At 44.5% G+C, this 22,341-nt stretch overlaps 1 protein-coding gene across 1 annotated transcript in view; it reads left to right on the top strand.

Moving 5' to 3' along the window:
* The window catches only part of SETD6 (SET domain containing 6, protein lysine methyltransferase), a 147,311-nt gene extending 135,787 nt beyond the window's left edge, over positions 1-11,524 (top strand). Inside the window, exon 9 of the mRNA XM_069217398.1 lies at positions 9,307-11,524. Coding sequence (XP_069073499.1) covers positions 9,307-9,621 — 315 coding nt within the window. The 3' untranslated portion in view covers positions 9,622-11,524. The remainder of the gene's footprint in view (positions 1-9,306) is intronic.
* The last annotated feature ends 10,817 nt before the right edge of the window (positions 11,525-22,341 follow it).

Genomic DNA, 22,341 nt, shown 5'->3' with positions numbered 1-22,341 from the left:
GACCTAGAAAGGGTACATGCCCAAGGTGGATGACTGCACAAACCTTTTACCGTCCACCATCTCCTCTTGATGCAAATGTCCTGAAAAGCGAGTGTTCCTTTAAAATGTTCCTCTTTTTGCTTTTGAGTGGGCTAAGCAAGAGGAGTGAGCACAACACAAAACAAAGAAATGTGTGTCAAAAAATAAACACATTAACACATTTTTAATATGTTTATGTTAAAGTTGAAGAAAAGTAACCTTTATATATTTTGAAGATGAACCATCTGGACACAGAGATGCCATTACATCATAATGATGCTCCATTTTGTTAAAACAGCTACAGCATTGCAAGGAGGAACACCAGCCTTTTTTTTTATCAATGGCAAAAAGCACCCAGAGGCTCAGTGCTCCCAACACAATTCAGAGGCAGCAGAAAAGGCTCCAAAGTAAATCAGTGACGACTTTAATGAGATACAATGGCTTTGTACCCCACTAGAATGAAATGTTTCTAATCATATATCATTGTTGAAGAGGGTAACTAGATAATACTGTGCAGGCTGGACAGAAAATCCAATTCCCCCCCTCTCTCCATCCACATATCACCATAGATGTCAAGACCAGTTGCTAGACTGGCAGATTTAGGAAGTGCATTCTAAAGAAAATGCATTAGAGTGTTTCAAAACATCGAAGTTACAAGGGTAACTTATCTGCGATTTCTCTGACAAAAAAAAGCTGAAGTCAAGAATATTGTCAAATCTTTGATCTAAAACTAGCAAATACTTCAAAAGTAAAAACAAAATATGTAAGACGGTTAGCACTGTACCAGATCTTCCTTCATCTACATCAAGGCGATTGGAGGTGACAGGGGCGTAGCTTGGTCAGTAAAATTGCGAGGGGGGGTGACCTTCAGATTTCCCGACAATCACACTGGCACAAAATGTTAAAATACATTATAGAACAAGCAGGGTGCATAAGAGGAGCTTAAAAGGCAGTGGAAAGGGAGAGGAAAGCTTTTGTTGGAGGTACTAAGTGAGAAAAGCACAATATTTTGTAAAATAATCAAAATGTTTAGAGCTTTCAAACATATATAAGTGTGTGTATGCAAAAACACCAGGTGAAATCCGACAGGCACTTCACCATACCCAACTGAAAGCACCTGTACTCAACTGTTCATCAGGAAATACATTTATGAGGTGGGGTATAACACTTCGCCTGAAATTCAGAAGAGCAAAGGCTCTCAGCCCCATAAACATACTTCTGGCGCATGGCCCTGAGATCTGAGGTAGTTGGGTGGTGGAGAGGGGTCTTAGCCTATCGATTCGTTGCACAGGCCCCTCAATTCACAAAATGCTGAAGGACCTTCAAGCAAGTGGCAGCATTCCAGAGGACACGAATCTGTAGATTATTGCAAGAAAGTTAAACTTACAGCCTGCTCAGGTCTTCCAGTACTTTTGAGCAGTGATGGAAACAAGAATCATAAATGTTTTTGTTGGAAGACAGACTATATCCAAAATAAATGCCTTCTGAGCATAACTTGGCATCCCAACATTCAAGTTCCTTGTGGCAAGGAGCTAGAACTTCTCTCTTGAGAACTGCTCTAGTCCAACAGTATTTTCTTGAAGGTCATTTCATACCTTTGCTAAGCATTGCGGTATTGGTTCTGACTCCAGAATCGACTCCCTGCTGTGTCAAGACACCTGATGTAATCCTTTCCACACTGTCTTTAGTTCCCAGACCTTGTTTCAAATTTCCAATGTATTAATCTTTTCATAGAAATCATAGATAATATCTTGTGATGGAGAAGAAGAGTAATTTTCTTGTATAGTCCTCCAGCATTTGAATTTTTATAGATTCACTTGATTGAATAATAATATCCAGTCATCAAGCTGAGAGACTACAGGGTAAACCTCTGTAAGCAGTATGGCAAAAACTCTAAACCTTAAAATGAGCTGCACTTTAGCAGCACAATCACCTTAATTGAAAAAGACCCAAGCTCCTGTCAGTGAGATCAGAGTACTCTGAACTCCACTCCTCTTCAGATTTTTACCACATGACCTGTGGAAAAAAGCCGCCTCAGAGCTCTGCTTTTTTCTCCCAAACCCTTAAAGTTGCGCCTTTCCTGAATTAAGACATCTCTAATGCAATTTCCTTACTAGGGAAGTTGCAGTGAGACCTGGCCAAGGAAACGATTCCTAACGAAACAGCATCTCCAAAGAAGGCTTTGTTTTTCACAATCCCCAAAGGAGGATTTCTGATGGGTGCTTCTAACTGCAAATTTCTTACCTATTGAATTCCTCCAGAGGCCAAACCGGATTTGGAACTTGTTCAGAAGTTGCTCCACTGCATCTGTCAGCATGCCATCGGACTCCGCAGCAGCTATGTTATGCCTCCAAAAGAGGCAACATAGAGACTTGTATGGGCACCGCCCCTGCATGCTGCCATCCATTCCTTTCTTTCCGAGCCCTTCGATGTCAAGCCGGAGATCTCCTGTCAAACTTCTTGTGAGTGCCTTATCAACCCCTAGTTTTATTTCAGGGCAGTTTGCTGGTATGTTTCCCCCCGAATACTCCAGGCTTCAAACTGTGCCACAACTGCAAGAAGCAGATGTTGGTTGCAGACCCTCATGAAGTCAGCTTTACGTGTCTAAGGTTCAAGCATGACTAAAAGTCCTGTGACAGATGCTCAATGATGCACCTAAACACCATCATGGAGCACGAGGCAAAGCTGTACATCGCAGAGCACAAGAAACTAGGCAGATCACACTCTAAGCCTCATGCCTGCTTGAGGTCCTATGCCTATTCTAATCCCTGTACTGCTTCAAATTGCCATGCTGGAGTAAATTGGAAGACATGTCTCTCCATAAGACTAAGATGTTGAAACCAGATTCTTCTCTTTCCCATCACTCCTGCTGTAGGGGGAAGTTGTGCAGTTGGCAGCCGAAAGATCCACTTCCCTCATTTGACTCAAAGCCTGACCTAAGGCTGGTCCCGGCATACCACAGTTTCCCAGGCTGTCACCCACTATGCAGCAGGTAAGGGCCTTAAAGGAGGACATTCCACGCCTTTTTTTGGACATTTCTAGGTACCTCTGGAGTACTTCTGGGTCCCATAGATCCACCAGGACCACCAGCTGGACTTCTGCTGGCAGGGTCTGCTGTGGTCCCGACTGACCCGATTGGGTAACGCTTGTCCCACACATTCACATGTGCTGAGAACATGTCCTTTCCAACCCCTCCAGTGTCAGCCTTGACCACAGGGGCACTAGCTCAAGACCTTATACCAACACCTGTTTCGGATCCAGAGCAGACTTTGGCCCACCGTTAGCTGATACCTTGTTATTAAATACCTAAGGTATGGTACCTCTTGCCTGAGAGAACTCCCAGTCGGTGTCATTGCCCAAACAACTGTACTGCTGGAGGCTAGAGGCTTTATTTTCTGTAGATTCCGACACTGTCCAGGGCCTTCAAAACATTTCTCATGATGATCAGAAGACTGGTAATTTTCTCCTGCCTTCTTTACACCGATGTAAGCCTGCATTTAGACTTGCAGAGTGGCCTGGATTCTTCATCTGGAACCGATCTGGACTCCTCGCTAGGGCCCCTTACAGAGGAGAGTGACTTGTGTGCTGTGGTAGTCCATAGAGCTGCGCAAGTGTTGGACTTTCAGTGGTTTACAGTAGAAACTAATGAAAATTTACTAACAGATCTTCCAGCCTGGGCCTGTTTACTTCAGAAGCCTTGCTACCTTTTAATGAGGTTCTGGTAAATGCATTGACTGTGGCCTGGTCTAAAGCATGCTTGGCTGGGCCTTATGGTGGCTCTGTAGCTAGGCGTCGTAGGGCTGCCATTACCCCCTTAGACTTTTACCATATGGCCTCATATCTACCCTGAGGATCTTCACTGATTGCATGGTCCCAGTCACTACCTGTTTCAGGTGGCACAGACACCAAGTTTCCCCTTCCTTGGACAACTGGCTGATCAAAAGAGCTTGGTGCAAAGCTAATGTTTCTAATAAAGGCATCTGTTTTGCAGCCTGGGTTTAACTCTGAATGAGAACAAATCTCATTTGAAATCTACAGTGTGCACCAACATTTTGCGTACCATTCTGGACACTACGTTAGAGAGATTCCATCTCTCTAGTATCTGCTTGGCATGATGTCTTCCTGCATTCCTCACCATCCTGCGCAGGATGCAAATGCACCCCCTTCAAATGGAGCATAACACTCAGTAGCTCTAGGTTTCTTGGTTCTTTTATGGACAAGTCACACCGAGGATAAGAGAGACTGTCCTGGTGGTGATCAAGAAGCAGTGTTGCCTTAGGTCTCCAGTTCTAGCCACAAACTGTAAACAGTGTAATGACCATGGATGGCTTGGAAGGGGGGCTCACCTACAAGATCTGGGAGTGCACAGATGCTGGTAAGATGTGTAACAAATTATCTACGTCAGCATCTTGAAACTTGACAATAAAACATGTCAATTCCCTGACTGAAAAATACCTATCAGTGGTACAGCAACAGTCGGATAAGAATGGAAACTGATCCAGAATATGATGAACGTGGTCTTCATCAGTGGGGCTGTCCAACCTGAGATCTTTTTGTGACACCAACTGACAAGAAATGCAGTGACTTCGCCAGAAGGTAGTAGGGCATAGGCGGCAGTGGGATGCAGTTCCCAGTGTGGCCTCATTAGGTTAGGACTTATTTCATCTTTTAAAAGGCCGTCACATTTTGTTGGGCAGCAGAATGACCTTCTATCCAGAGATGGACGCCAAAATCTCTACCACAATCCATCCCTGATCTTATCAGCATAGCTTTCGCACACTTCCATTTTATTCTGATAAACATTCCTCTAGTTTGCCATAATATCTTTGGTCACGTCAGGGCCTTTTTAACCAACAATCTGTACGAGATGAAGTGTAAAAGATTTTGTCTGTTATCAGTCCAGGTGTATTCATCCAATGACTTCTGATCAACATCAGGTATTACTCTACCTTCTGCAACTTGCCCTGTCATGCCTTAAACTTATTAAGCTTTCATCCAGTAGCTATTTCAGTTTCGGTGTTTCTCAGATTCTGTGTATCCCTTGTTGCCAAGAATCATCAAAGAATATTTAAAAGGCTATTTCAGAGCATCCCCTCTCTGCAACTATCAGTGCTAAATAGGTGCTTTACACAGTACTAACAGCTCATGAAAGTTCGCACTGAACCTGTACACAGTTTTGACATCCCTGCATCTCACGGAAGACAGTGTTTGTCCTGAAGTTGGCCCTGGGTCAGCTTGATAGCGGCTCAATGGTTAAAGAACCATTCTAACATTCTAAGGCTATAGTGGTACTAATAACTAATCCGAAAATCATCCCTAAATTTCCAACAGACTTCCACTGTGGACAGTGATTAGAGCTTTGTTCTAGCACACTACCGGTGCCATAGAAAGGACTCTCCACTTGTAAAGAGACTACAGATGCCTGAAATTTTACATAGATCGAACCAAGACGGAGTAGTTATTTGTGCTGTTGGTCACATACAAAAAGGTAAGCCGTCTCTAAAAGAGGACATTTCAAGAAGAGTGGCAGCAGGTATCATCTTATGACATGAAGTGTATGTCTCTATGATAGTCTACAACACAGCATTGAAACTACTGGATTTTTCTGCTGCTTTTAATACAGTCTCCCATTCAGCTTTGATTCAGAGATTAAATTATCTGGGAGTACAGGGAAAAGCATTGCATTGTTTCTCCTCTTTCTGAAATAACTGTACTTAAACTTTCACAATATCTTCATTTCCATCTAAAAAGAGAGTCTTGGCTTGTGGAGTCCCCTAGGCTTTATTTGGAGCCCCACCTTATTCAAACTGTACACCTCACCACTGACATGCTTTATACAGAAGTTTGGGCTATCTCTAATGCCTTGCACAGATGATACCCAAATCGTAGTGTCAGTGCCAGAGGAATCAAAGACGACTAGCAATTTCTGTGAGTGTATTCAGGAAGTCAAGCAGTGGATGTGCATGAATGTACTAACTGAATGGGGACAAAACTAAATTACTATGTTTTGGTCCACTATCTATAACAAATGCACTTAACTGGAGGCCTAAGGTGCTAGGAGATGCCCCAATCCTCACACAAGGAGCATAACATCTGGGTAAAACTAAACACTCTGAGCTCACTATGAAGGAACACATTTCTCTCGTTTCAGCGTCATGCATGTTTTTGAACCTGAAATTATTGTGGAAAGTTCTACATGTACTGCCCAGTCAGACTCGTTTAGTTTACCCATAGTCCAGGCTTTGATAATATCAGACCTGGACTACTGTAATGTTCTGTACTTACGACTGCCTGCCAAAACGCTTCAAAGAGCACAAAACTGGTTGTTAAGGGTGATTAAAGGAAGAAGGATCTATGACTGTCTTTACTACTATGATGGAACTGTACTGGCTTCCGGTTAAACAGAGTACTTTTTAATATGACCTGTTTGGCTTATCAAGCATTCTATTGAATGGGACCAGTTAATATTAAGGAAAAAATAAAATGATGTTTCAGGTTTAAGTCTCTAAGATCAGGATAAGCCCTAATCTTAACTATCACGATTTAATGTTAAAAGAAAGGAGGGCAAATCTTTTTACTTTCTGGCTCCCAAGCTGTGGATCAGCCTCCCACTCACACTTCGAGCTGAAATAAACCCTTCAAAGTTCCAAAAGAACTTGAAGGCCTGCTGGTCCAGCAAACATTACTTTGTTTCATTTCCTAGGACCAGGAGACCCATGCAGGGTAACAGTTAGCATTTTAGAAATATATTTCATCATATCATTGTAGAAACTTCCAGCTAAAGACTCGGAATGATTCATGCATGTACATCTGTGGAAGATACCGACTTTGGAGAACTGGTTCCTTTCCATCCTAGGTATTTTCTCTTGATCCATAAACATCCTACCTGACTCTCTGTGGTTATAAGCATACTTAAGAGTGCGTTACTTTCGGACCCTTATTGAAACTGAAGGTGATCATCTGACAGTGCAGGTTCAAAAATGCTTGACAAAACAGTGTCAGTTGCCTGTGACTGAGCCATTTCCCATTGTGTTTTTCAGTGTTTAAAGGTTTTGCTAACTGGCTGCATTTGTAAACGTTAAAATACGAAAATTATGGAAAATGTTGCATGTTAATGCTTTCTTTTTTTTCCAAAGTTTGGAGGCTGTCTCCCCCTACAATAACACCAGTTTATATGAACAACCAGATACCCGTGCTCCACAAAGTAACAAATCCACTTATCCGCGACAAATAGCACAGTGCCGCAAGTGGGAGGCCCGGATCCCTCTGCCTGAACAGCAGGGTTGTGTGAGCCGCAAGTTGACTACAGATAGCCCAACAACTCTCTAGGGGAATCGTCCTTAACCACGCGTTGTAAACAATGCAGATGTTTACCACGCAAGCGTAACCATGCTTGCCGGAACAACTGCCTTTTTCTGTGCCTTAACCACGCATGTGCCAAACTACGCATATGCGTGGTTAAGGGGCAGAGAGCAGGAGAGGACGCGGTGAGGTGAGTGGGGCTGGGACAGGGTTGGGGGGTAGTTTTTAGGGGTGGGGCAGATTATGGGCTTAAGGGATTTGTATATTTTTTTATTTTTTTTGTGGGGGTGGGAGTGGCGGGATTTGGGGATGTTTAGTTTTTAGGTCTTACAGAGGGTGGGGAGACTGAGTAGTTTAGCTATTAGGGGTGGGGGGAGTTTTTAGGGCTCAGGGCTGGTGGAGGTGTCGGGCTAGTTTAGTTTTTAGGGGCGGGGGATAGTTTATTTTTAGGGCTTGGGGTGGGTGGGGGACGGGGTAGTTTATTAGGGATGGGTGGTAGGGGTAGTTTTATTTTGTAGGGCTTAGGGTGGGTGGGGGGTTGGGTAGTTTAGGTATTAGGGATGGGGCAGTTTTTAGGGCGGTGGGGTTGTCGGGGTAGTTTAGTTTTTAGGGGCAGGAGTCGGGGTAGTTTGGCTATTAGGAGTGGGGGTAGTTTTGGGCCTCAGGACGGGTGGGGGTTTCAGGATAGTTTAGTTTTTAGGGGCAGGGTACTTTTTTTTTAGAGCTTAGGGTGGGTGAGGTGGTCGGGGTAGTTTAGCTTTCAAGGGTAGGAGTAGTTTGGGGCCTCAGAACGAATGGGGCGAGTTGAATGACAGAACCGCAATGACGTTTCCACATATGCCTTTACTTGGCATGCTGTCACAATGAAATTTGTTGTAAAAGCATGCGTGGTAAAGACGTGTGGAAACGATGCAATCATGGTCCTGATTGCGTTAAGGCATTCGTTGTTCCAGCATGCGTGGTTCTGTCATACAACCCTCTCCAGGAGCTTTGCTATAAGGGTGGAAGAGAGAATGTTTTACAGCAGGTCCCACAGGTGCCAAGCATTGGGTTTGCAACTGAATCAGCAGATCCACCAGGCTTGAAGAGCCCAGCAGTGAGTGCTGAAGTTCTGACCAAGGTTTTAGTCCAGCTGAAAACAGATTTCTGATCTTCAGGGTTTGACTGCAATGCCATTAAAAGCGCCTACGAAGTGTTAAGTGTGGGAGTTGGAGTCGGTCAGACGTAGTTCTGCTTAGGAAGGAAAGAAATCTTGCAGTCCTCCAAAGTAGCATTTTGAGAAATGTCACTGAAAGATACACCACTGACCCAACAGCACTAATGGGCAACAGCCAGCTTGGTTTGGAAATTTGTTCACATAAACATAAGTTTAGCACATTAATTTTTTAATAAAAATTGGGATATTGCTGCATAAGGCGGTGTAGTCAGCACTCTAGAACATTGAAGGCGTGTATCACTGTTTGTACATGCAGTTATTGAATGGATCGTTTCATGTTTTCAGTAAGGGTGCTTTGTAAATTCTGTTAAGATTATCAGATTGCAGGGCATAAAAATGTAGCCTAACCACAAGCATGGATGAATACATGGCTATGTAGAGGCGATACAGTGTCTTCTCAGGATTCAGTTAATTTTCGGGTGTGCTTCTACCTTTGTAGTACAGCTATGTCCTATTTTCTCTCATGAGTGTGCTGTAGGTTAACAGTGGAGCTAACAAACCGTAAGTACTGTGTGAGGTACTCACTTGTTACAACTTCTATGCCTGGAGTTTTTGATCTACTCGCTTTTTTATGTAGCAAGTGTTGCCAGACTATTTAGCCCCTTGTCTCAGTGGCACTTGTAGCTTGCTTGCAACATAGACCTACAAACTGTTTGCCTACCTATGCCATTGAATGAATGAAATATGTTTTTATTGCCTGGCTAGTGCCATATAAACTGCTTTGCTGTGGTATTTCATGAAAAAAAATATACTTTTCTTTTGGTCTTTAGGTGATGTGTTTTTCAGAAGAAGAATACAGAGACTACAAAGAAAATCGGGTTTGGGAAGACGACATGGTAGCCGAAAGAACAGTCAGCACACTGACCAACGAAGACATCTCTAAATTTAAGGAATCATGGAAACGGCTCCTCCATGCCAGCGTTCAGCTCACACTTCAGGCTTACACCTCTGACCTAGCAACAGATGAAGAACTTATTAGTGACTCTGAAGCATATGCAAAACTGAGTAACAGAGAGCGTCACGCACTACATGTGCGTTATGGGCAAAAGATCATCTTACACCATCTTTTGGACTTGACTAGCTAATAGAAGCTTACTCGGAGGTGGGCAGGATTTTTGCAGGTGCCCCATCTGTCCTTTGATTAGTGCACAGCTAGAGAAGCCAGGTGCTGCTCTGTCCATTGACTAGAGTCCCAACAGGTAGAGCCACTGATCCTCTGTACCTGGACTGTCTCCAGGGTAGTCATCAATGCATGCATGCAGGAAGTAAGGCCTATAACGGAAAATAAATCTGTGGAAAAGAAACATGGTCCTGCGACTGGTGACAGACAATAGTAGTGTTCAGATTGCTGCTGCCACAATCTATTAAGGAGCTATTACATTTTCGATAAAAACCATCAATTCCTAAAACATGGTTCATTCTTAGTGTGAAATCAAACCTATTAAAGGCATTAGTGCTTCCTAATCTAATGTTCAACAGGTAACACTGTGCATCTATTTCTTCTTTCTGTGAGTGGAGCTAAAAATTAAATCTTTGCAGCGGATCTCACCTCCTCCTAATAACTGTGATGCAACGCTTTTGCTTATCCTGTCAAATGTCTACTGTGGGAAAAAATGTACAGAGGGTCTGGTAAGAAGTCATCTTTTTAATTTATACTCCTATTAAATATAAATCATTTGTTCAATTGCAGATCAAATATGCTGCCCATTCAGATAGGGATTTTTTTTAGCACTGGAATCACAGTGACTGATGGCCTGGAAGTTTTGATTTCATATGTGGGAAGGGATTTGTAGAGCTATGTGAATCATGTTGAAGTAAAGACGTGCATTGTTGAGGGTTTTATCTCAGAGGTGGAAAGTAGATTTGCTGAACTTTAAGGGGATAATGGAGATGCAAGCACAGGAAACACTGAAGATGAGAATGAAGGCATTCTGAGAAGTCCATCTTTGCTGTAGCATTTATGTTGAGATCTTATGATAAAACGTGTTTAAGCAAGAGTGCCTCCCTGTGGGTTGCTGTATGCCATCATAGCGTACAGATGGCTTGATCATAGTTTTCCACTGGGCTGTTGTAAAAGCCAGAGTGTTAACTTGTGTGTCTTCATATGACCTGGTATTGTTGCCCACAGTAAGATGCTGAGAAGATCTTCAAATGGCTCCCAAGCAACACTATAAAAGCTACCCCTCACGCCATAGTCACCATGAACACCTCTACTCCTGGATCACCCAGTAACTCACTAGAGGACTACAAGCCACTCAGAACTCTGCAGCCACACTCATCCTCAACCTCCCACACACCACTTGCATCACATCACACGTCACGGGCTCCCAACACACAAACATGCTCATTTCAAACCCCCCACACACACATTCAAGACACTACACAACTTAATCCCCACCTACCTGAACAGTCTCATCTTCCTCCACCAACCACCCGGACACCTCCGCTCTACAGGACTCCTATTCACTCACATCCCTTGCATAGAGGGAATCAGATTAGGAGGGTGGGCATTCTCTTGTACTGCTCCTAAAACATGGAACGGCCTCTCATTCCACATCAGAGCCTCCTCATCTCTTCTTGAATTCTACAAGAAGCTGAAGCCCTGGCTTTTCACTGAACCAACCTACCAAAGGCAGGGCTAGGCACACACACCTGCTCAGAGTCAGAATACCCTTGCAGTGATAGTGCGCTATACAAATACACAACATGGCAAGAGTCGGGGCAGCTAGAGTTGTTTTGTACTAGCAATAAAGATTGCAGTTGCAAGTACTTAAGAGACCTGCACAACTGAGAGATTAAACAGCAAATAACAGACTGGTTGCAAAAATGAATGGTCTAAGAGAGGTTGAACAGAAATAAGCAAGACTCTGGAAGTAAATGGGGTCAATCTACAGAAGTGCAATGTTGTTGATTTTGATTGCTGTAAGTTTGGACTCGTTTCAGACCTATTTTAAAAAAAACTAAAACATGAAATTTGTTTTTGTTACACCACTGGATCCTGCGTTGTGACAAAGGAAATCAAAACTGCATGCCTTTGAATGATTTTCTGGTCTTTTTATGTCCAATAAATAATCACATTGATACTGAAGTATTGGTAGATAGGTTTTATATTCCCTTTATAAGTAAAAAAAGTGAAATTGTGAGGGCCAGCTCTTCTTACTACATTTTTTACCCACTGGGAAAAATCTCTCATTTCAAGTGGACGAGGAACAGCTATACGTTCCAGCCAATCAACTATGTGCCATCAGCACTAATTGGCTGATTTACAATTCGAACTGTTCAAATAAAAAGTTCATGAAAATGTATTGTTTCCCCTGGTGTGAATGCCAGGTTCACTGTTCTAGTAGTATTGTTTTGTTAATAGAAATGCAACTCTTGTTCTAAAAATTGTCTGTTATCCTTTGGATGCAAGTTGGACACTTCATGTATTGACAGTAATTGAACTGTGTTGCTATCTACTATATTTGCAGAATATTCTGGTAAAACTGCAGTACTCTATCCATATAGATGTTTAAATAGGTATGTATCCTTTGACTGAAAAGCAGAGACACGTGTCTTGGGAATGTTCGTAGCATGTGTTGCTGGAGGTACATACACGTTCTGCATACTCTCCTGCCATTAAGTTTTGGGATTGGACGTTTGCAAGGGTTTTTTCTTCAAAAAAGTATTTTGAGTCCCAAAGTATAACAACTCCTCTGTTAGCTGGCAAAGTGCATGGGCATCAACTCCATTTTAGATTGTTCTTTTTCCACCATCGGATCAGTACCTGTATGGACGGGGTTCCCAGTTAGGCACTCATATTGCTTTCCTTTGGGCCCACTTCATCACTCTTTGACCCTGCTAGCAGCAGAAAATGTTCCATCTGGTGACGGTTCTGTTTCTTTGAAAAAGCAGTGTAGGAGACAGTGACCCCCTCACTATCAGGGCCTCGGGTCTTTTTTGCGGGTTGTGCCCCTTGCCCTGGAAGTTTCATCAACGAGAATGCGTCAACTGGATTAGAAGGGGCATTCTTTCAATACTGTCCTCAGTGCCATTCTAAATTTCCTTAGACTAACCACCATCCGGTCTGCAATCTTTGCCTCTCCCCAGACCTCAACAATACCACATGCAAGGTCCGCCTAGCCCTTCGGTCCAAAAAGACACTTTAGTACCAATCGGAACAGAGGTGGGACAGCCAGAAGAAGCAAGAGTCGTAAGATACCCTTGATATCTTCAAGGAGCACAGCGTTGAGGCAGAGTAGGAAGAGGAAACCAGTCCTCCAGAATCAAAGCTCATCCAGTCATCTTGGATCTCAGAGGCAGCCTCCCCCTCAGAGTCCGAGGAGGGACAGCAGGATACAGGTGCCTCGCATATATGGGCGAAAATATATACAGTGAGTACATTGCCCTCCAGAACTCAGTTCAATCCTGGGCTGGGGCTGAAGCCAAACATTGTCACTGTAAGGAATGAACTCTGAGCTCAATGGCTAAATAAAGGTCAATTGGACCTCCACTGCCTTCGAGCCATGGTCTGCACCTACCAAAGACTTCAGAGCTGACAATGCTCCCCCATTTAGGCACTGAAGCAACCTGTACTTCAAGCCTGAAGATCTTGTACAGGCCTCTGAAGCTTAAAGGGCCTTCAGTGCCAGCACTGAAACCTTCCATGTCGAAACCTGCATTAATGCTGAAACAGTCTTCTACGTTGAAACTGCTGCTGGCTTAGGGAGCTTACCCAGTGCAGAAAGCAGCCTTGTCAGTGGACTCCAAAGACTTAGAGCAACCTATCCTTTAGCGCCTGCAGGAAGAGTTGAATGTGCACCAGAAATGCCAGTTCATATACCTTAAAACAGATCAAATCACTACAAAGCATCCACTGAAGCCGACAGACTTGGCCACAGAAAAGGAGGCTCACTATAAAGTGGAAAATTGCTTGGGAGAATCCACAATCTCCCAAGCTCAAGAGCACAACCCTTTGCCTACGGATGACCATTGGAATGATTAAAGCATCAATTCCCCTAGGTGACACAGATCTTGTTCTGTATCCAACATGCCATCTCTTCCAGATGACACTACCTCCTACCACAAGGTTATTTAGAGGGTAGTCACGTAAAAAAGTTAATATGCATGTCCTCTAGGAAGACCATTACTTCCTGGTAGAGATGCTACCCAAAACACAGCACACAGTCCCCCTCCAATGCTTAAGACTACCACAGAAAACTTTAAAAGAACCTGTTACAACTAGGCAGTCACCCAACGGGCAACATTCAGACCCTCTTGCAACAACCTCCCCAACTTCGTGGGCAGATACCGCCAAGTTCCCTAGTTGTCTATACTGCAAGTAAGCCAACACCCAGGCCATAGGAGATGCTCTCCTCAAGATAAGGGCAAAAACATAGATGTGGCAGGAAAGAGGGTAGCAGTGCAGGCAGAGGCTTGCAGTTGGGTTACCACAAGCAGGTCCACCCTCGGTGCCTAGTGTGCTTCTGGAACCCACTTTGGGTTCAGGTCCGACTCGACAGCTGGCACCACAATCCATGCTGATTCCTGCCGGCATAGATGCTGGAGAAAGACTTCTATCTCATTGTTCTGTTTGACTCTGTGCTAAGTCAGTCTCTCCCAAAGACGTGTTCTTGCTCAATTGCTATGCTCCTGGCCCCCATACACTAAAGCAGGGGCTTTGCCAGGGAGCCATTCCCCAGTGATCCAACAACAATGTGGATTGGACTCGAGCCAACCAGCTTTTGGTAATAATGGTGGGGACGAATTCTTCTGATCATTGGATGACCATTTTTATCTGGACCTACAAGAGGCCAGTGGGCTGGATACTTCAACTGACAGAGGCTGGTTTTCCCACCCTGCCCTTTCATGGAAGAGTCTGCTTCTTTTGCCATGGTCATTAGATGGGTGTCCAAAGTCTTTGCAGTTGCCTTCTGTTGAGGTTAAAATCATTGTCTTCCCAGAGGTTTTACGCCGTGGGCAAGTTTTATTGGAACCTCTACTGCTGTTGAATGAGGCTCTGACTCACACCCTAATGGGCACTTGGGCCAAATCCTACTCTTGCCTACCTTTAAACAGACAGGTGGCACATCGTTCCAGACCCGCTCCTAAAGTGCAGGCTGAGAGCACAGGCCTCGACTAGCAGGGTTGGCTTCAATTCCTTTTCTACCACCACCCCAGGATAGAGTTGAAAAGTATTGAGGCATTTTGGCAGAGGATGTTCTTTTGCTAGCCTTGACATCAGGTTAGTTAATGCCAGCTGTTTGCTATGAAGACATTCCCATGCATTGTGGGACTCTGTTGCTAAGACCTTACCAGCAGTCCCAGAAGAATTTAGCACCAATTTGGAGCAGACCATTTAAGATGGCCATGATGCAGCTGAGTACATTATCTAGTCAGGCCTGGACACGACTGACTGCTTAGGCAGAGCAGTCTGTGCCATAGGTGGATGAGATCCATGGGCTTCTTGGATGTTCGGGCATCACTCGTGGATATGCCTTTAGGAAGATCTTGCCTTTTTGGTGAGAAGACAGACTCCCACCCTTGTGCACCTCAAATAAAATAGCCACTGCACACTCCTCTTTCTTTCCACATCTGCAAGGTTATATGCCCTTCAATTTCACCCCTTTTGAGGCCTTGCTTGGGGTTTCATCTTTAGGCAGCATCATGGCCTGCCACACCAACAACAGGCAACCCAGTCGTTTCAGGTTTGAGGTGGGGATTCGCAGACAGCATCCAGGACAGCAGGGGAGCCAACTTTCCAGTCCCCAGTCCTTCCAGCACCTGCATCTAACCCACTTTAATTTGCCCCTTGAGGCACATGACCCCCTAGTGGGAAGCAGGATCAACTGTTTTTTTCACAGGTGGCAAAACTTTATATCTGACAGCTGGGTGCTGCAGGCAGTCCAGGGAGGTTACAACTTGCCACTCCTTTCCATCCCTCCTCATCCTCCAACAGAGCAGTTTTCAGAGCACAATTTGCCCATTTTTCTGCAGGACGTTCAGGCTGTTTTGGAGAAAGAAGCCATACAGAGGGTCCTAGCCTTGGAGTTAGGAACTGGGGGTTTGCACTTTCTCAGTACTAAAAAGTAACAGGGGTAAGACATTTGCCTTATTTTAGATCTTTGTACTCTCAATTTCTTCTTGTTGAAGGAAAAATTCATGATGATCATACTGGCCTGGGGTATTTCTGCCCTAAATCCTAGAGACTGTGTGTTGGCATTGTACCTGCAGGACACCTATTTCCATATTCACGTCCTGCAAGCCCACAGGCATTACCTGCAGTTCCAGGTGGGCAATAAGCATTTTCAGTTTTCTGTGCTCCCTTTCATCTTCACAAGTGCCTTTCAGGTGTTCACAAAAGTGATGGTGGCGGTTGGGTGTACCAGCCTGCCCTACCTCAATGACTATCTGTTGAAGACTGGTTTGCCACAGTTATGGACCCCTTTTAGGAGACAACGAACATCCTTAAATCATTGTCACCTCTGACTGCTAGGCAGAGGCACCCTTTCAGCAGAGCTGTCCTAGATACAGTGGAAGCAGTTTAACTGCAATTGAACCAGCGGCAGACCCCTCTCTCTACTCCAGCCAAATCTGACGGTGGTAACAAACTATTTTCTGCTGTGTTTGGGAGGTTTATCCTGTGAGAGGGGGGTGATCAGAGGAGTCTGGTCTCTGGCAGAGACCTGCATTCACATCATTTTGCTTGAGCTGCGGGCCATTTGCTTGGCCTCGAAAGTCTTCTTGTCACCTGTCAAAGGAAGGCTGGTTCAGGTCCTCATGGACAACCCCCCACCAAGTGGTACTGCATCAAGCAGGGCAGGTGTGGTCTTGGATTCTGTGCCAATAGGCCCTGCACCTCTGGACTTGGCTGAATCATCGGGATGTTTCCCTGATCATACATCCCCTAGGTGGGATCTTTAAAATCCTCGGTAGATGAACCCCACTAGCGACGCCTAGTGGGTCACGAATGATGCTACACCCAGAAGTGGAATGGGGGAATCTCCCACCAAAGGGAGAACTCTGGCTCAATCTCTTCACCACCACAACAACCAGCAGTGTCAACACTTTTGTGCGTTAGCGTTCCCAAGAAGACTCTCTCTTGGAGACAAATTCCCCCTAGATTGGAGCATGCATCTCCTACGTGCCTTCCTGCTGCTACCCCACCTGTCTCGAGTTCTGAAGATCATCAGGTACGACCAAGCTCAAGTCATCCTCGTGTCCCCATACTGGGCAAGGAGAGTGTGGCACCTGGAGCACATATATGCAGCTCCAGCTGTCACTTACTGGGTGGAAAAGGAATAGACCCAGAGCCATTCCAAGCCCCCCTACTGGCGTACAGAGCTTATGTTAAATATTCTGGATCCAATATGTCACCTACAGATATTATAAAAGGCAGGGATTAGTGGTAAGCTAGAGTACCCACAAGAAAGTGTTACTGGAGGTAACTTGTCTGTTTGGAATCCAGCTGTGCTCCATTTGTCAGCAGATGAAGACATCCAGGCAGATGCAGTCTGCTCTGCACTGGTTATGGTTTGATTTTATAATTTTGTTTTCTCTCAAATAAATGTATTGCTTTAAAACTTTAATGTGGAATACTGTTCTCCAAATGTCCCTCTGATCATGAGCCTTTTCCCTACGAGTTTATCACAAACCATCTCCACACATTTTATATATATTTCAGTACATATGGTGTACCTTCTTTGGCTTTTCATTCCGAAGTGGTTATGCTTCTGATTTTCCATTTGCAAATAGTGGGGAAAAACTTCGCCTTCCTCTGCTTTGCATGGTTTTCTGATCTTGAAGTGATGCATTAGATGTTGCAAGTATTTTTTAGGCAGCTAAAGCAAACAAAACACAATAAGGGATATTGGCAGCCGATGAATTCTTGGTTGTTTTATGCTTATGTTTATCCAGTGTCGCTAAGGGACTGCTAATGGAGGGGACTGTGGCTATGTAGAGTAATAGTGAATCATAGCTATAGTATGATTCCATTTGAAGAACTCAAAAAGGATCATAAGATCAAGAGCTAAGCTTTTCAAAGTTCCCTTGGCAGCTCCACAGAACTTGAAGGCACACTACAAGCTTTAGTTGTTTTGTCATGTGTATAAAGGAAAAATCACAGTTCCACACCAACGTGTCAATTGAAACATCTGTGCTAGGTCACAAAAAGTACTCTTTGCCTTTCTTTTCATCCTCACCATGCCATAAAATTCTACAGGCAAAGTATCATACTCTGCTTATTAAACCCATCTGATGGTATAAGTTTGTCACCTCCAACAATGCAATTATTACAAAAAACACTTCATCTTTCCATGCGTCCAGCAATCCCCACTGCAAGAAAATAGCCCTCCCTGAAGGGTCACACCAAACCTTTTGCCTTCCTCCTTCTCATTTTTTTTTACCTCGTTTTTGTTGGCTTTAGGACTCTGTGCTTTTTACTACTGCTAACCAGTGCTAACGTGGTTGTGCTCACTCCTTAAAATGTGGTAAGATTGTCTTTTCCACAATTAGTATATTTAATTTACTTACTAGACCCTAGTAAAGTGCACTATATGTGCCCGTAGCCTGTACATTAAATGCCAATAATGGGCTTGCAGCACTGATTGTGCCAATCACTAAGTAGCTCTTTAAACATGTCTCAGGTCTGCCACTGCAGAGCCTGTGTATGCAGTCATACTGCCACCTCGACCTGACATTTAAAACCATTTGCCAAACCCTAAACTTCCCTTTTGTTATTCATAAGTCACCCCAAGGTAGGCCCTATGTAGCCCTTAGGGCAGGAAGCTGTGTAAGTAAAAGGTAGTGCATGTACTTTTAAGTTTTGCATGTCCTAGTTGTGAAAAACACCTACTTATTTTTATTTTGTACTGCTACAGTGAGGCCTTACCCCTCTCAGGTTAAAATGGGTATTTCCTAATTACACTTTTAATGTAATTCCTGATTGAGAAGGAGTAGATAGATCATGTTTCATATCATTGGAATTGTAATTATAAATCTTCTTTACTGGTAAAGTCTGATTTAACATTACTATTTTGGAAATGCCACTTTTGGAAGGTCTTACAGCTCTGTGTGCCTTCAGTTGTCTTTAATACACATCTGGGTAGGTGACAGCTGGGCTACTGTGCATTCCCTCTAGACTGCCACACACAAAGGGAGCACGGGTGTGCCTGATGGGCATCCACATCCTGATGGGCATTAGCATCTTGATGGATCATCCTGGGCAGGATGGGAGGGAGGAGCTGACAAACCTCAATATGCTGGGTTCTGAGCCCTCACCAAGGGCTGCATAACCCCCTATAGGGTGTCTGGAGCCAGGGAAGAAAGGACAGGGACTTTGTGCACTTCAGTGGCCTAACTCTGAAGCCCCCCCCCCCCCCACCCCCCCTTCAAAGCACAACTGGATATAAATACTGGACCCCACATCCCTCAAAATCAGTAAACTTCTGGACCTGTGGACATTCTGCCAGGAAGAAGGACATCTGTGCTGCTAAAGGACTGTCACTTTGCTGGACTCAGGCTTTGCTGTGCTTGACCTCATGCCCTCCTTGCCAGTGAGTGAGAAGGACTGGACTTGAATCTCTACATTCCCAGAACCAAAATGGCTCCATGAGCTTGCTGGCTTGCCCCCTTTTCTGATGTCTCGGGACATCAAAGACTTCACTCCCTTTGCTACAGCTTGTGGACTCTGCCAACTGTGTGTCCTACCCTGCCAAGTGGTGTCAATCCAGACCTGGGCCCTTGGAATTGGGTTCTGTAGCTGTATCCTGAGAAAATCCACGCATTGCCATCACTGTGCTGATTGGAACCCATCACATTGCTCCCAGACGCATTGTTGCTGCTGTGGAGGACAATAACTTCGCATTGCTGATGGCATGGCTCAGGAAGACACATCACCATCAGCCCTGGCAGAATGCAGCACACATAAAAAGAGATAAAAAGGAGGAGAAATAAAGATATTTTTCCTCATTGTGCTTCCCTTAGGGAGGCGTAAGGTTTTGGCGCATCTGCAGGTTTACAGGCTCTTGTAAATCTGGGGATGCGTCAAAATCCATAGGTTTTGCATGGAAAAACCCACCGCAACACCCCTGGAACACCTCCCTGGCACAGAGTAAGGAAACAGTGATTTGTGCTACCTTGTCTTACTCCATGTCTGAGGCAACTCAAATATGATATGGTTTGGAGGTTTGCACCACTACTACAGCACTAAAAGTGATGCAACAGCTGTGCAAGCCTTTCATAAATATGCCCCTAAATTTCTAAGCACTACTATTGCACATATTCTTAAAAAATTCAGATCTTGACTTCTACTGATTAGATGTTGGTTGTTTTGGTCTTGTGTTGTTCATAAAATTAAGATCTATGTTTCTAACTTGGTGTGTAGTATTTTGTGTGTTTGTTCACTGTTTTAAGTGTTACACAAATGCTTTACACTTTGCCTCTTAAAGTAAGCCTAACTGTTCTGTGCCAAGCTACCAGGGATTGAGCACAGATTATTTAGGGTGTGCATCTGAATTACCCTGGTTAGGATTGTGGTTCCTACTTGTACTGGGTGCATACCTCTGGCAACCAAAAACCCAATTTCTAACACCCATATAGATACCTTTGTTCAAGCCATTCTTTCACCAAATAATCCTTCACCATTCCCAGGAGAAGAGCATTTCTCCATCTCCCCTATCCCTCTGTCCTCTGACAATACCACATCACATTGTCTCCCAACAAATACCTAATAGTAACTCCTGTTTCAAACTCATTATTGCAACTTAGACACCTGTCTTTACACCAGCTCAGTCTCCCACATGCAAGCTAAACTTTTCCATTAGGAATAATACTTTTCTTTAGCCGGACATAACACAGGAAAATCCTAAACCACAGCCCCGTCAACATACCAACCTTTTGCTTTAGCCACTGTCCTATTTCATACCTAGAAGCATCAACAGGAACTGCATTCCCAAATACAAGTATTAATACAAGGTGCCACGGTGCTTGAACAATCTCCTGCTTTAAAAAAAAAATCTTACTCATTACAAGAAAATTGAGCTTTTTTTCATTAGTCTACGCAACGGTTTAACTTTACATGAGCAGTTTTAGAGGTGCCAGGATGGCTCCATAGGAGCTAGTCTTTCTGTCTTGTTTACACCTGGTTGAATCAAAATACCTGCATGCTTAACACTACCCTGCAGCAATTATGGAGAATTGGTGTCCTCCCCACCTCTGTCTGCCCTAGGTGCCCAAGTGCCGATGGAGACTTCTTCCACATGTTGTGGCACTGCCCAGTTACTGCAAAATATTGGCCCTCCATCTTCGCTACCTTAGCATCTGTTCTGGAAAGTCCCATTGATTGCGCTCCCCATAGTTGCCATGCTGGGCATCGTGGAGGACATTGGGGGACTCTGTGGGGAATGTATCCTAGTCTGTGGGGAATGTATCCTAGTGGACATTGGCCCTGTGATGGCCAATCATGACAAAATCTTCCATTGGAAGTCCTCCTCCCCACCTACTATTACAGAGTAGTGGTCTTTGATAGACTGGTGCATGAGAGTGGAGGAGCCAATCTACAAACCTCAAGGTTGTCCCTGCAAGCACGGGAACATTTGAGAGAGGTGTGGGCTTACTATAAACCCGCCTCGTGTATGACGAGTTAATACAGTTTCTTTTTATTGTATGCTACCTCTTTCATAGACGCATCATGCTCTGTACTATTTATTACCTTTGTTGCAAAAACCAATAAAATGTTGTCTATAAAAAATTATTAATAAACAGTATAGTAAAAAGAATTATAATAGTGGTTCACAATTCAGAATTCTCTTGCTTGAAAAGACAGTCTATCTTCAACCTCCAGCCCCTCTTTCCTTGCCTCTAGCTAAGATGTCTTAGCACCAAATGACCATATGTGAATTTCTAAAGTAGCCTCTCACCCCCCCAAATTAAAATAAAGTAAATGTTAGATGGTATATGTACGGAAATGCCTCCTTGGCATGGTTACCCCCTGACTTTTAGCCTTTGCTGATGCCAAGTTATGATTTGAAAGTGTGCTGGGACCCTGCTAACCAGGCCCCAGCACCAGTGTTCTGTCCTTAAACTGTACCTTTGTCTCCACAATTGGCACAACCCTGGCACCCAGGTAAGTCCCTTGTAACTGGTACCCCTGATGCCCGCCCCTCCGGCCACTGCCCCCACTTTTGGCGGCAAGGCTGGAGGAGATGATGAGAAAAACAAGGAGGAGTTACCCCCTAGTCAGAACAGCCCCTAAGGTGTCCTGAGCTGAGGTGACTCTTACTTTTAGAAATCCTCCATCTTGTAGAAGGAGGATTCCCCCAATAGGATTAGGGATGTGCCCCCCTCCCCACAGGGAGGAGGCACAAAGAGGGTGTAGCCACCCTCAGGGCCAGTAGCCATTGGCTACTGCCCTCCCAGACCTAAACACACCTCTAAATTGAGTATTAGGGGCTCCCAGAATCGAGGAAGAGAGATTCCTGCAGCCTAAAGAAGAATCAAATCATTCAAATCATTAACATTTATAAAGCGCGCTACTCACCCGTGCGGGTCTCAAGGCGCTAGGGGAAAAGGGCGGGGGGGGTTACTGCTGCTCGAAAAGCCAGGTTTTTAGGAGTCTCCGGAATGCGGAGTGGTCCTGGGTGGTCCTGAGGCTGGTGGGGAGGGAGTTCCAGGTCTTGGCTGCCAGGAAGGAGAAGGACCTCCCACCCGCAGTGGAGCGGCGGATGCGAGGGACGGCAGTGAGCCCGAGGAACGGAGGAGACGGGTGGGGGCGTAGAAGCTGAGGCGACGGTTGAGGTAATCCGGTCCCTTGTTGTGGAGGGCTTTGT

The sequence above is a fragment of the Pleurodeles waltl genome, chromosome 12, assembly GCF_031143425.1.
Source record: "Pleurodeles waltl isolate 20211129_DDA chromosome 12, aPleWal1.hap1.20221129, whole genome shotgun sequence".
Classification (NCBI taxonomy): Eukaryota; Metazoa; Chordata; class Amphibia; order Caudata; family Salamandridae; genus Pleurodeles; species Pleurodeles waltl.
This window is presented reverse-complemented; position numbering and strand designations above follow the sequence as displayed.